The sequence below is a fragment of the Phoca vitulina genome, unplaced genomic scaffold, assembly GCF_004348235.1.
Source record: "Phoca vitulina isolate PV1807 unplaced genomic scaffold, GSC_HSeal_1.0 scaffold43, whole genome shotgun sequence".
NCBI lineage: Eukaryota > Metazoa > Chordata > Mammalia > Carnivora > Phocidae > Phoca > Phoca vitulina.
Window position 1 is genome coordinate 3,922,344 of NW_022589746.1, and position 15,468 is coordinate 3,937,811.

The following is a 15,468-nucleotide window of genomic DNA, read 5'->3' on the forward strand; positions in this document are numbered from 1 at the left end:
GCATTTTCCAATGGCTAATGATGCTGACCATTATTTTACATACTTAGTTTTTAAAATACCATTTACAGTAGCATAAAAAAATATGAAATACTTAGGGATAAATTTGACAAAAATGTACAAGACCTGTACACTGAAAACTACAAAACCCTGCTGGGAGGAACTAAAGAAATAAATGGAGAGACATACCATGTTCATGGATTTGAAGATTCAGTATTGCTAAGAAGTCAACTCTTACCAAACTGATAGACAGATCCAGTGGATTTGATCAGGAGATCAAATCCTAATAGGATTTTTTTGTACAACTGGCAAGCTAGTTCAAAAATTACTTGGAAATGCAATGGACCTAGAAAAGGTAGAGCAACTTTCAAAAGGAAGAACTAAGTTGGAAGATATACAATATCTGATTTCAAGGCTTATTACAAACCGGCAGGAATCAGGTATTGATGGTACTGGAGCAAAAATATATTTAGATCAAGAGAACAGAAGAAAGAGCCCCGATCAGAATATATATAGTCAATGGATTTTAAACAAAAGTGCCAAGATGAAATGACAGCTTTTCCCTAAATGAGGGAAAAGACAATTTTTTCAACAAAAATAACTGGAACAACTAACTGGATAGCTATCTACAAAAAGACCGAAACAACAAAAAAACCTTGACACTTCCTTCATGCCACATATAAAACTTAACCCAATGTGCATTATAAACCTAATTTAAACTATTGAATTTCTCAAAGAAAGCGTAAGAGGAAATCTTAAGTGACCTTGGGATTGGCAAAGCTTTCTTAAATAGAACACCAAAAGGTGGAGGTTTAAAAGAAAAGAAGTCATTAAATTGGAGTTCATGAAAATTTAAAACGTTTGCTCTTCAAAATACATTGTTATAAAATGAAAAGGCAAGCCAGGGACTGAGAAAAATAATTGCAAAACATATATCCAACAAAGAACTTTTATCTATATTAATATATAAAGAACTTTAAATATAAAAAAAAAAAAGAACTTTAGAAATCAATAATAAGAAGTCAAACTGTTTTTCTCCACCCCCATTCCCAGCTGCAAATGGGCAAAGTTTTCAACAGACTCTTCACCAAACGTGATAGCAAATGGTAATTATTGAGCTTTTCAAGCTAGTGTTAATTTTTTTTAAGATGTATTTATTTATTTGAGAGAGAGAAGGGGAGAGAGAGAGAGAAAGAGAGAAGGAGCAGGGGGGAGGAACAGAGGGAGAGGGAGAAGGGGACTCCCTGCTGAGCAGGGAGCCCAATGTGGGGTTCGATCCCAGGACTCTGGGATCATGACCTGAGCCGAAGGCAGCCGCTTAACCGACTGAGCCACCCAGGTGCCCCTCAAGCTAGTGCTAATTAATGAAACCACAGACCATTCTGTTAACATGGGTAAAAGTAACATCAGCAAAATAAAAAGAAAATAGCTTCCTCTTTCCCTACAGCCACCAAAAAGCTGGTATTATTCTACTCCAAAAATTTTATTCCTGAAAATATTTTTTTTCATAGAAACACGTTGTATACATGTGCCTTTACAAAAAGTATGAAGTGCAGCAGATTCTGATGAACACATTCATTCATGAAACAATACTGTACTTACTAATGCACAAGTACTATTCTTACAAACATCTCCTTTTCGTGTGCATTGAATTGTGTGTCTTAAATGCAGTACAGGGTAGCAAATGTGAAAATATTATTTTTTAAAAGCAATCTTGAAAACACCTGGACCTCAGAGACTGTTGCATCCTATGAAAATAGACTTTAATAGTGTAAAAAGTTTGTAATTTTGGTTTTCTTATTAAATGACTTTGCTGATTTTAATATATATTATACATCTCTGTTTCTAAAAGACATAAGTATGTGTGAGGTTTTAGTTTTAGTTTTGTTATACAAAAGGAGAATTACTGGTGCTGCCTTCTTCCTTCACATGCTTGAAGGCTAATAATTCCGAGTCTGTTGAATCACTTATTTAAACAAAAGGTTTAGAATCTTTGCTTCATTTTGATAAATATCCTGAGTCTTAAAAGTGAACCATATGATGTTAGGTGTTACAAAAATCAGAGTATAAAATATCTGAGCAAGATGCAAATTTAGGTCTCTGTAATTTTTTAGTATTAATTACTGTTTCCATTATAGGATAACATAATATTGTAGCGCTCTACAACACAAAGAAAGGGAATAGATCATTTGTGATCACTATATCCTGACACTAACAATATTAGCATTTTTATGCTTGCTGGGCCAGTATTTTTGCCTGTGAATGCTGAGGCATGGTTCTAGCTATCATCATGATGTATATGGGTTTATCTATGCATATTTTATAAAGGTCTAATCGTAGTGTGCATATAATTTTATACCTTTTTCAACTGTACTTTCTTTTGTAAGCACTATATATATGTATATTATTGTAAGACTTATTAATAGTCACTTAATGACGAACTAATTGTCCATCTTGTGATGCCATAAACATATACACATACAGTGCCAGAGTGGAAACTCAAAACATTAATTTCATGAATGAAAATGAATGTGCCATATTTAGTGCAAGCATTCCCTGACTTCTAGGTATTAGGTTGTTTTCCATTTTTTACCATGATGAATTATGCTGCAGTCATGATCTTTATGCACCTAAATCTTTTTTTTTCATATTTTAAATTCATTCTCTAGAAAAACTCTGACAAATCAATTTATTTATATTATAGGTTATGAATTTTATAATTCTTGACAAATTATGCTTTTCCAGATGATTGTAATAATTTACACAAATATAAACAATATCTAAGAAATCTCATCTTGTCCCAGTTGGCAATATCATTAATTTATCCTGTGCTGACTGAGTGGACAAAAAAAGAATGCCATCTGGGGGCACCTGGGTGGCTTAGTCAGTTAAGCATCTGACTCTAGATTTCGGCTCAGGTCATGATATCAGGGTCGTGAGATGGAGCCCTGGGTCCGGCTCTGCGCTGGGCATGGGGCCTGCTTGAGATTCTCTCCCTCTCCCTCTGCCCCTCCCCCCTGCTCCTGCGCATGCGCTCTCTCTCTAAAAAAAAAAAGCCATCAAACTTTAATTTGCATTTCTTTCTGTATAAGTAGGGTAAATAGAATTCTCACAGTTACTTGTAAATATTTTGTCCCTAAATGAAATATATATATTGATATCATTTGCTTATAGGGTTTTAAAAATTAAACTGTGAGTTGTTGGTATAAGAAAGATATTTAACTTTTGTCAAATTTGCAATGAATATTTTACCAAATTATTTAATTTTATTGCCTTTAAACATAGAGACGTTTAAAAGTTTTATGTACTCACATCTAACTATGTGTGTATGTGTGAGTGTTTTATTTCTTTTCATTTTATAAATTCCAAGCCTGGAAAATTATCCCTTTTCTAGAATTTGAATAAATGTTTGATTTTATTTAATACTTCTTGAAAATTTCTTTTACATTTTTAAAATTGTGAGCCAGGCATATAAGAAAGTGCTTAAAATACATATGTACAATTTAAAAAATAATTATAAAGTGAACATCTCAGTGACTACCAACTGATTAAGAAATCTAGTATTTCTATAACCCAAGAAATCCCTTATGTGGCTCCCTGATCACAAACCCTTCTTTCCCCTCTTGGGGGGTCCATATCAACTATCCTGACTGTGGTGAAAGTAAGCTTCTTACGCTTTAAACAAGAATGATTTGCTCCTTATGTATGTAATGTAAGCAATTTGGTTGACCTATTTTTACCCAATAGATGGCACCAAACTAGACATATTTGTTTATGTCTTGCTTCATTTGCTCAACATTATGTGGCTAAGACTCACCCATACCATTGCGTATGGCTATGGTAAGGTCTCTTCCTTTGCTGTATACTACGCATTCCACTGTTGGTGCAATTTCCAATGGCTTCAGCTTAGGGCCCTTATGAATAAATGCAATGAGTAAAAATCTTATATGTGTATTCTGGTACAAAGGTGCAAGATTTGCTCCAGGGTAAATATCTAGGAGTAGAATTGCTGGCTGTAGTGTGTGTCTTCAACTTTTATGATACCAAATTGTTTCCAAAACAGATATACTAATTTACACTACCACCAACAGTACATAAGAGTTCCCTTGCTCTACACTTAATATTGTGAGAACTTTTCATTTTTTGTCAGTCTAGTAAGTATGAAATGGTAACTTGGTGTGGTTTTAGTGTGGAGTTTCCTGATTATTAATTAGTTTGCATACGTATTCATGGTTTTGGCTATTTTTATTTTCTCCCTGGCGAAGTGCATGTACAAGTCTTTTGGCCATTTTTAATTGAGATATCTGGCTTTCTTATTGATTTATAACAATTTTATATTCATCTCAACACTAGTGCTTTATCTACTATACATATTTTAAAAATTGTTTCCTATTCTGTGGCTTATTTTTTAAATCTCTTTTTGGGTATTATTTGATAAATCAAAGGTCATAATTGTAATGAACTTCCTTATTTTTTCTTGTTTAAAAAATTCTTTCCTACCCTAGATTTATCATAAAGATAACTTCCTTTATTATGATTCTAAGCACTTTCAGGTTTTGTCATCTAGTATTTAGGTTTATAACCCATCTGGAATTGACTTTTAATCAGAGTTTCACACAGGAGTCCTGTTATGTTTTGTTACTGATGAAGAACTGTTTTTTATCATTCTGTTTTTCCCCTCTGTACAGAGTAGGAAGTTACATACTATGTTTCTATTCCTTTAGCAGTTACACCAAACATTCCAACATGCATACTTCACTTATCACCGTCTTGAGTTAATCAGTACCTTTATTTGTCTCCCGGACATTACTAAGAATTTTTAAGTCTTGGGTCCCTTTCTCCTTCCATCCAAAGTTGTGGGTTATCCTCTTCTTATGGTTTTATACAGTTAATGTTTGTTTAAATTTCTCTTTGCACTTTCGTGCAAATTAGACTTCTCATCTGAGACCATCTGAAAAATATTCCTCAGCATTACATTTAGTGAGAGTCTCTCAGCTTCTGCTTGTCTAAAATATTTTTATTTTGCTCACCTTTGAAGATATTTTCACTGGGCATAGAATTCTACCTTGGCAGTTACCTTTTTTTTACAGAACATTAAATACATCAAACATCTGCCTTCTATGATTGATTTTGATAAGGGAGCTTTCTGTTTGTCATTCGTTTGAATGCAATCCGTTCGTTTTGTTTGACTGCTTTAAGATGGTCTGCGTCTTTGGGGTCTGCAGTTTCACTATGGTTTTTCCAGTGTGGATTCCTGTGTTTTACTCTGCATGTGATTCACTGGGATGCTTGAATCTCCAGATCAGTATCTTTCATCACATCTGGTAAATTCTCAGATATGATCTCATCAGACATCGATCATGCTCCAGTCTCTCTCTCCCCTGTTTTTCTGGAATTCTGATTAGATTTATGTTACATCTTCTTACTCTCTTTCACATGTCTTCATCTTTATTTTGTATTTCTTAATTTTATGTCTGTCAGTGTTACCCCTAGATACTTTCTTCTTTTAGTTCACTAATTCTTTCATCAAAGGCATCTAATCTCCTGTGTGTGTATGTGTATGTGTGTGTGTGTGTGTGTGTGTGTGTGTGTGTGTTTTGTTTTGTTTTCTTCAACTGCTTCATTTTCTGGTTTTTTGTTTAGGAAGGTCTATTTGGTTCTCTTTCAAACATGCTGGATCATTTTAATATTTTCTATTGTCTATAAGTTTTACCTTTCATTCCTTTAAACACAGTAGGTATAGTTGTTTTAAAATCTGTGTCTGGGGGCGCCTGGGGGGCTCAGTCAGCTAAGCATCTGCCTTCGGCTCAGGTCATGATCTCAGGGTCCTGGGATCAAGCCCCAAGTTGGGCTCCTTGCTCAGCGGGGAGCCTGTTTCTCCTTCTCCCTCTGCCCTCTGCCCCCACCCCCATGCTCTCTCTCTCTCATGTCCTTTCAAATAAACTCTTTAAAAATAAATAAATAAAATAAAATAAAATCTGTGTCTGATAGTTCCAGTATGTGAAGTACTTAAAGACCTGTTTCTACTGGTTCTTTGTTTCCTTGTGTAGTTTAAATTTTTTTTTTTTTTTTTTTTAAATTGAGAGCTGCTCATCTTCCTTAGAAAACTTGTTTGGGGAACACTTGGAGACCTAGGAGGAAAGAATCCTCTAAGGAGGATTCGTGTTTGGTTTTGCCATGAGGTGTTTTTCCAGTGGGGGCCACTTCAATCTCGATTCATAAATTTAGCGTTTTTGTGCCATGCAGGTGTTAGAACTGGGACTGAAAACCTGCAGCAGACTACATCTCAAGGATTCTGTTGTAATGTTCAACACTGAGGTGCGTCTGCTTGCATTCCTCTGGCGCTGAGGAGGATGGGAGAGATTTCTTCTGGTTCATCCTCCCTCTGAAGGTGGGTGCTTCAGTGCCCCAGCTTGATGAGCACATGGTCTCACATCGCACACCCGCCTTAGCAGCCTTGGGCTTTAGTTTCTCTGCCCCACAGCTTGAGGGCTGACAACTGAGGCTCAGGATCCCCTGGTTGGGCAGACGCCCTTGAGGCAAAAGAAGCTTCTTGCTCTGCTTCCTCCTGGTTCCCCTGTTCACTTAAATTTTGACTTTGACTTAATAATTCCTTATCTTTTTGTCAGTTTTTTGTCACATTTAAGAAGGATTTTTTTTTTGTATTTTATTCAGAATTTTCGTTTAAATCAGGAGAGAGTTTGGTTAAAATAATTCAGCCTGCCATAGTATCAGACATGGAAAAGTCTCATTTGCTCTTTGTCTTTTTAACTTACATTGGTGTCTGGTGAGGGATTAGCACACAAAATTATTTTTTCCCCTCCCACTGCTAAACAATGACCTCAACACCATACACTGATTAATCCATTCTTGATTGTGACATTTAATTTTCACATAATACATTTGTATAAAAATTTGCCTCCTTTCTGTGTTTTACTGATTCACTAATCCCATCCTCTAGTCTTGGATGAGTCTCATAATTTTTTTCTGATTATTCAATCTTTAAAATATACTCTTATATCTCAAAGTGCTAAGTTCCTCTTTCTTATTCTTCTTTTTCAGATTTTTTAAAAAACTATTATTAATGGCTATTCTTCTAAATGAACCTTAGAATCATTTCCCCAAGTTGTGAATATAATTCCTCTGGAACTGTTTTGAACGATATTAAACCTATAAATTTATTAGAAAGAATTGGCATTTAATAAATCTCGACCTTCCTATCCAAAATCAAGTCATGTCTATTTATCACCACTTATTCAGAACTTCATTTACATTTTAATAGACTGCTGTGGTTTTCTTTATTTCTGACACTACTTGTTAAAATCATTCCTATTATCAATTCATATATTTTGTTGCTATTGTGAGTAGGATCATGTTTTCATTATATTTTCTAAGGTTATTTCTGATGTGTTAGAATGCTCTTGCTTTTCTAAATTTCCTTGTCTCTAGGGGTATTTATGAATTCTCATATTGATCATAGTTGATTTTAATAAACTTTTCTGTGCGTTCTACATATACACAATAATGTAATGTACATTTTTTTTTCCTTTAGGACTTAACACGAGCCAGAACTTCCAAAACAATCTTCAATAATATTAATGTTTTGGTTCCCTATTTTATTGGTGATTCCAAGCATGTTTAACTAATAAATATATTGGCGCTTAGCACATTGAACGTTTTAAATCCATTGTGACATTTTATGTGGCACTTCATGCTCCAACCCTAAAAAGAAACTCAAGAAGCCTTGGTCCCACACTATACAACCCAGCAGATATAGACAGCATGGCCCCTGAAAAACCTAGGTGATACAACCAATGGTTAAAAAGAAGATGGTTGAATGATAAAAAAGAGGTCTTTGTTTTGTTGTTTTGTCTATTTTTTGTTTCTAGGAACTGAGAAAAATAGATACAATGGAAGTAACACAGCTGAATGGGTGAAGAGGGTAGAGATTGATGAGGATGAGTGAGGATAGAAAAAGAAAGACCAGGCTCCTAAGGCAGGTGGATAAGAGGGAACTAAGCGGAAAGTTTACATTGCTATTAACTATCGTGTTTTGGTAATGAACTGAGTGCATAGTTGGCATTGTGCATACGAGAATGTATAGGCCCACTGATGGAGTGCTGGGCATCTCTGTTTCTATATCGAGGTCCCTGGAAGCTCAGTCTGAGGGGACAGTCTTGTAAACATGCAGGCCCCATCACAGGCCAAATGAATTGGAATAGGAACAAGGGCTGGAAACCTGATCTAAGGAGGCTCCTTAGGGGCTACTCATACAAAGTGAACTTGAAGAAAAGAGAGAGCGAGAGAACGAAAATTGGAGACAAGAAGGGAAACCTTGTACTTGCACTGGGCACAAAAGGTTTTATGCACCAAACTGTAAAAGCTGAATCTGGTAGTCCTGTTAAAATATTATCATTAGACCAGAAGACTTTTCAGAGCAAAGAACACACACACCACATTAAATCACCTACAAGCTATGTGCTCTGCATTACACAAAGCATTTCAAAATGAATGAAAACTGACTAAGGCAACACCTAGCCCACCGCATCTACTCATCCTAATGAAATACTAGCAGCATCCGCCAAGCAAATTGCTTGTCGGATTTCATCGTTATTCGTACATTATTTTTCAATGCAATCAATCAGAAAGCATCTTCATCATTCATGAAATCAAGGAACATCTGGGGAGAACAGTTTTTCTCAGACATCCACAGGAAAACTTTTGGGTTGACATCAGGCCATTCCCTGGCTTTTAGAGAAACTGACCCGGGAATGTCAGTTTGATCTTGCGAGTCTCCTGGCGTCAACACTGGAGATCAGGTTGTTGATGCTATGCTTCAATGTCAAATGTTTTCCTCCCTTTTTAGCTGCCATCCCATCAGCCCCACAGGTTCACTTCCTGCCCTGCTTTGCAAACATACCTCTGCTTTTAAAATTCATGAACCACGCCCTTATTCATAGTGACCTCGCTTTGGTTTCTTTTTGGTGTCAAAAAAGCCTCCAAGCTTCAGCTTCCCCTGCAGCCACATTCAAAGGCACCGGGGGCTGAGTATGAATTTTTTACAATATTATCATGTTGACTGAGTCCTGCACATTGTCTTGAAATTGCGGACTGCAGTTTAACTCGTCTAAATTCAATGCAATGTACTAAGCTTCGGGTGCAGGCACTGTGGAGACCAAGCCAAACGAGACTGCAGCTCCTGGCTGGAGGAGCTTGCAATCAATGGGTCATTAACTGCTGTTCTGTTGATCTGTCATTCCTAAAAAACACAGGACAAGCATGCCTTCCAGACAGCAGTCCGCTTCAAGCTCAACACACAAATGATTGGGAGATTACATAATCGAGGAACAATTACTTTTTAAAGTAGTGATGTTTGGAAGTTGATACCAAAGAGGCTACACCTGCTCAAAGGATGTTCGAAACCACCCCAAGCCGTTTTCCTGGTGGACAAAGAAAGAGCATCCTTCTTCTAACAGTCTTTGTGTTCTGTTCTTCCTTCTTTTACTGTTTCCTTTTCCCTTCATGTGCTCCAACCAATACAGTTGCTCCCTTCTCCAAAACCCAAGGTCTCCTGACAAAGGCTGTGCCAATGTCAGCCTTCAACATGGGCAGAGTAGTCTGAGCTCAGCATGAGGCTGAGGCCAGAAGAGGTGGGGAGGCCTGCCTGGAGCACATCAGGAACCAGCCTGGCAGAAGGTTTATTTGAGAAGCTTTTTTTTTTTTTTTTTAAAGATTTATTTATTTATTTGACAGAGAGAGACACAGCGAGAGAGGGAACACAAGCAGGGGGAGTGGAAGAGGGAGAAGCAGGCTCCCCGCCGAGCAGGGAGCCCGATGCGGGGCTCGATCCCAGGACCCCGGGATCATGACCTGAGCCAAAGGCAGACGCTTAACGACTGAGCCACCCAGGCGCCCCTATTTGAGAAGCTTTGACTTGTGCACGGCGGGCCTGCGGCTTGGTGCCAGAAGGGGGCAGAATTGACTGAACTTGTTTCATTGGAATATCCAAGCAACTGCCATCAACTGAGGACCAAGGGAGTGCCTGTGGCAGGCACAGCAATCTGCCTTCCAGAGGCTCTAGAAGGGTCCACACCCGCCAGGCGGCTCAACAGTCCACACGTCGGCTGTAGATGCACTAGTGACTCTCATTCCTGGCTAGCCGGAGCCCCACTGAGGACCTGAGCTTGGCCCACAGGTTCCACGCCAGGTTAAGCAAAACCCTTACATACGTTATACAACACAAATATCTCACCACTGAGTCTTTCATCTTCTTGGGGAGAGGGTCTGCGGCCAGTTCTTCCAGGTTTTGATGTAAACATTTAGGAAGCAATCTACAATGAATAAAGGACCTGAAAAGGAACAAATGCACAGCTTTTACTTTTTAAAATATGTGCATATTACAGTGTTCAAGGTAAACCGCCTCACCTGATACCTCACACTCCCAAATGGCAAGAGCAAGGGCTCTCTCCTTTAATGAATTCATAATAAAGGAAAAGAGGTACAGAGTCAAGTCATCACAAATATTCTGTTTTGATTTTCAGATTCCCTCCTCGTTAAAGGAGTCAAGTACGGGGTATGGGCACCCCAACTGCCGACAGCTAAGCTCACAGAGACTCTCTGTTTTGGTCAGCCCGCCAGGGCTTCATCCTCACAAAGAAATGGCAAGAAAATTCAAAACTCCAGCAAAATATTTGACAGGAAAAGCTATGCAAACCATATTTAATTTTTGTCCATTTCCTGTGCCTTTCATTTTGCTGCACGCCAGCAGCCTAAAATGATGGTTTCTCTGGCCCCCAAAGAGCTATGGCTATCTTAAAAAAAAAAAAAAAAGAGCTATGGCTATCTTAAGTCCAAATCTTCCGTAAGTTTGGAAAAGTCACACGAGGTGATTGATTATCTGATCACGATCAGTTGGTTGATATCGGACACTCTGGCAACATTTCCAAGCATTTCCACTTCCAAAGTGCATATTTCTCTAAGATTTAAAAGACAAGATTAAAGGGAAGATAGGAAAGTATATTTCAAGTGACTGAAGATGATTATTAAATACATTTTATTTATTTATTTATTTATTTTTAAAGATTTTATTTATTTATTTGAGACAGAGAGAATGAGAGAGAGAGAGCACATGAGAGGGGGGAGGGTCAGAGGGAGAAGCAGGCTCCCTGCTGAGCAGGGAACCCGATGCGGGACTCGATCCATGGACTCCAGGATCATGACCTGAGCCGAAGGCAGTCGCTTAACCAACTGAGCCACCCAGGCGCCCTAAATACATTTTAAATGTAGGCGCAAACTTCACTTTGAACCCAGAGGGCCCCGCCGTGTTGGGAACACAAAGCAACAGAACAAAAGACAAACCTTTCAGAGATGCCAGTCTAGTGTGTCCTCAGAGGAACCGCCTAGTGATGCTGCTTAATGGACCCTGAAAGGAGCCTGGTTGAGGTGGGAGCTGCCCACACAGTTCACCCAAGGGAAAGTCAAAAGCAGCACTTGGGAGCTAAAAGCCCTCTGTTCCCAACATTGTGCATTTTACTCCCAAAGCAGGAGAGCAAAGGTGAAATGCGTGCTGAAAGTCGACCCTTGATTTTCTTAGTGTTTGGTCCGTCCTGCCTTTCTCCCACCCTCCCCCAGTGGTTGGCTAGGTGAGCAGCCAGAAGTCCAACCCCTCCGAGCACCGCTCGGCCCTCTCCCCTCTGTGACAAGGTGGGGCGGCGGGAACCAGGCACAGCTGTGTGTGCCCCTTACTCACAGGAGCACAGAGGGGTCACTACTCTGCCTGCTCAGATGGTAGGAAAGAGCAACCAAGAGGCCACAGAAGGCTGAAAACAGCGCCGGGATGTGCTGTGTGCTCCACGGTTCCTAAGGAAAAGACATCAGATACCAAGTCACTCCACGGGGCAGTACAAAACGTCAGGATCACTACCTACGAAACACTTGGGTGTGCGGCCCCGAGGTCCAGCCAGATGGATATGGTGTCCTGTGATTACTCCTGCCAGTGGACATACCAACACCTAAGGGACACAGAAACTTTGCCTATTTATGCACAATGATTTTTTTTAAAATTTTCTAATCTTATTTTATTTAAATTCAATTAATTAACATACAGTGTATCATTAGTTTCAGATGTAGAGTTCAGTTATTCATCAGCTGTGTATAACACCCAGTGCTCATTACATCATGTGCCCTTCCTAATGCCCATCACCCAGTTACCCCATCCCCCCAGCCACCTCCCCTCCAGCAACCCTCAGTCTGTTCCCTATAGTTAAGTCTCTTATGGTTTGTCTCCCTCTCTGATTTTGTCTTATTTTATTTTTCCCTCCCTTCCCCTATGCTCCTCTGTTTTGTTTCGTATATTCCACATATGAGTGAAACCATATGATAATTATCTTTCTCTGATTGACTTATTTCAAGTTGCATACATGTCATTGCAAATGGTAAGATTTCATCCTTTCTGATGGCTGAGTAATATTCCATTGTATATACATATGCCACATCTTTATCCATTCATCTTTTGATGGACATCTTGGCTCTTTCTACACTTCGGCTATTGTGGACATTGCTGCTATAAACACTGGGGTGCAGGTGCCCCTTCGGATCCCTACATTTGTATCTTTGGGGTAAATACCCAGTAGTGCAATTGCTGGGTCGTAGGGTAGCTCTATTTTCAACTTTTTGAGGATCGTCCATACTGTTTGCCAGAGTGGCTGCACCAGCTTGCATTCCTACCAACAGTGTAGGAGGGTTCCCCTTTCTCCATATCCTTGCCAACATTTGTTGTTTTCTGACTTGCCGATTTTAGCCAATCTGACTGGTGTGAGGTGGTATCTCACTGTAGTTTTGATTTGTATTTCCCTGATGCCGAGTGATGTTGGCATTTTTTCATGTGTCTGTTGGCCATTTGTATGTCTTCTTTGGAGAAATGTCTGTTCATGTCTTCTGACCATTTCTTGACTGGATTATTTGTTTTTTCAGGTGTTGAGTTTGATAAGTTCTTCATAGATCTTCGATACTAGCCCTTTATCTGATAAGACATTTGCAAATATCTTCTCCCATTCTGTAGGTTGTCTTTTGGTTTTGTCGACTGTTTCCTTTGCTGTGCAAAAGCTTTATATCTCAATGAAGTCCCAATAGTTCATTTTTGCTTTTGTCTCCCTTGCCTTACAAACATTGACTTTGACATGGGATAGGATAGGGGTAGGGACATTACAAACTAATTGTACATATTTATGAGTCTATTTACTTAATCTTTTCCGAGAATATTTTTTACTTCATCTTTTCCAAAATTTAAGTTTCTATAAGATGTAACATTAAACATGTGTTGCCTCCTCTGAATTCATTGTAATGGTAATGATAAGAATTGCGTTTCCTAGTGTTTACTGAATCAATGGTTTAAAATGCCATCTAAACATGGCATTAAAGATCAACTAGGGGACTGAATGAAACTCGGTACAAATTAGACAGACCCCTGAAGAAAGAAAAAAACGGTTCAAAATGAAAAGAGCCTGACAGTTCAGGCTTAACATGATAGCAGGACAGACGCCAGAGATCAATACACTGTACTTGGGGTGGAAGAGAAAAGAGCACAGACAATACGTGTCCCCACTGTGAGCAGTGCGGGGGGGCCCGGGACCCCACAATCGTCGGCCCATACCTGGCACACCCTCCAACACAAACATGGTTTCCTACACTTGGAAACCTGCAACATATTCAGACTTTCCGTGACCATCGACAGAATCTACTGGTGCCTTCCGAAAGCTGAACCTAGCACAGGACTTCGATGCTTTTCTCTCGAGGTTTTGATCCTCTTACTCACCAAGTGTTTCATCGGAGACGCAGGAGTTGTTCACTAGGCTTAAAATGAAATCTACAAATGGATGAGCCACCCATGTTGGTTTTCTATTTGTGACTGCTAAGATACGCTGGAAAAGCAAGGGTCGCACTTGGTAGAGGGAGCGGTTTTGTTTTCATGGGCCTCACTTTCCTAGAAATTAAAATGCATTTCTTTATCTCCCCCAGGGTGAGGGTCTAGCAGCCTGGGAGAGCAGCACGTGGAAGGGAAATGAAGAGAACAGCCATGGAGCAGGCCGTTGAGCTCACAGCCCTACAGGCGGGAGGTGACACTGGCCGGTCCCATACACACCCCCTGTGCAAGCGGCCTCCGCCTCTCACACCAATTCCTAGCGCGCTGCTCTAACTTTCCCAGCGTCCTGAAGGCACCACGGCAGCTTTCGAGACTTCCCTGATTCCCTGCAGATGCCTGCCCCACCAATTCGCCGGAATTCCCGCCCTCCGTTCCTCTCTGCTCCCTTTGGAGTTTCCTTCTGCAAAGCCCCAGCCTCCCGTGTCCTCAGGCCGGCCCTACGCTTGCGCCCACAAAGTCCTCTTACTCCACAGACCTCCCCTCATTGGAGGAAATGGAACCCTCTCTTTGCACTGGTTCCTTCTGCTCAGCAGATAAAAATGCTTTTGCTGACATCTTTAAAAAATAAAGAAGGCCCCCTTCACCCAGCTACCCTGGCAAACCAGCCCACTATCTCTATCCCTCCATCAGTGCCAGCCGGCCTTGCAAGTGACCCCTGAGCCTCCTTCACAGGGGGCACCTCCCCGTGGGGGCAGCACCTCTTCACAGGGTGGGCTTTGAGCTGGGCCGACCTGGATTTGAACCCCGGTGCTGCCACAGATGAACTGTGTGGCCTTGGCTAAGTTACTCAACATCTCTGAGCGTTAGGTTATCTTCCTCTTCTTTAGAAAAGAAACACAATACAATTCAAGAGTGGCTGCAAGGTACTCTTCTGTACCCCAGTTTTTGACACAGGAGGGTCCAATGCAGCCCCTACTAGGTGACTGACGCCCAGCACTCTGAGCCAGAAAGCCGGCTCTCCTGAGATGCTTCCTTTTCATTGTCCCCAGTCAGCTGATCCTCACGTGTCACCGTTACATCCTTCAACCCCTGTCCAGTCCTCACTTCTTCCACTGCATCCCACCGGGTAAGGCCTCCACAGCCTCTCTCTTTCCAGTTCTACTGCTAATAGTTTCTTAGCGGGAGGACTGAACACCAGTCTCCATGTCGCTCCCCCACTCCGCAGCCCCCCCAATGTGTCTTCCACTTGGCAAAAGAACAGTCCTCCTCACCTAAAAAGCACTTCAATCGCATTAATGCCCTTCACTCAGTATTTTTCAATGATTCCTCATTGCCTACCAAATGAATCTACTCCACAGGAAGCTACATAAGCCAATTAGGATCTGACCATAGCCCAACTTTTCAGCCTCATTCCTCATATTTAGAATCTGCACAGCAGCAAATCCATAAAGATATGTTGCTTCCTCCCTCCTGCCTTCACACACAGGGCTCCATCTGCACAAAGGGCTCTTGTGCTCTGGCCCTACTCCTCTCTCCTCTACCTGGTAAACTCCGACCCATGCTTCAGTACCCAGTATAAGAAGTCCCACCTGCCTGGTGCTGCATCCCCT

The 15,468-nt window shown here is 40.4% G+C and overlaps 1 protein-coding gene across 3 annotated transcripts in view; it reads right to left on the minus strand.

Annotated features, from left to right (window-relative positions):
- The window catches only part of PCNX2 (pecanex 2), a 304,545-nt gene that overhangs the window by 156,799 nt on the left and 132,278 nt on the right, over positions 1-15,468 (minus strand). For all 3 annotated transcript variants that reach the window (XM_032430306.1, XM_032430305.1, XM_032430304.1), the window contains 2 exons: positions 11,747-11,856; positions 10,250-10,346 (listed from right to left, as the gene is read on the minus strand). In XM_032430306.1, the coding sequence (XP_032286197.1) occupies positions 10,250-10,346; positions 11,747-11,856 (207 nt within the window). The remainder of the gene's footprint in view (positions 1-10,249; positions 10,347-11,746; positions 11,857-15,468) is intronic.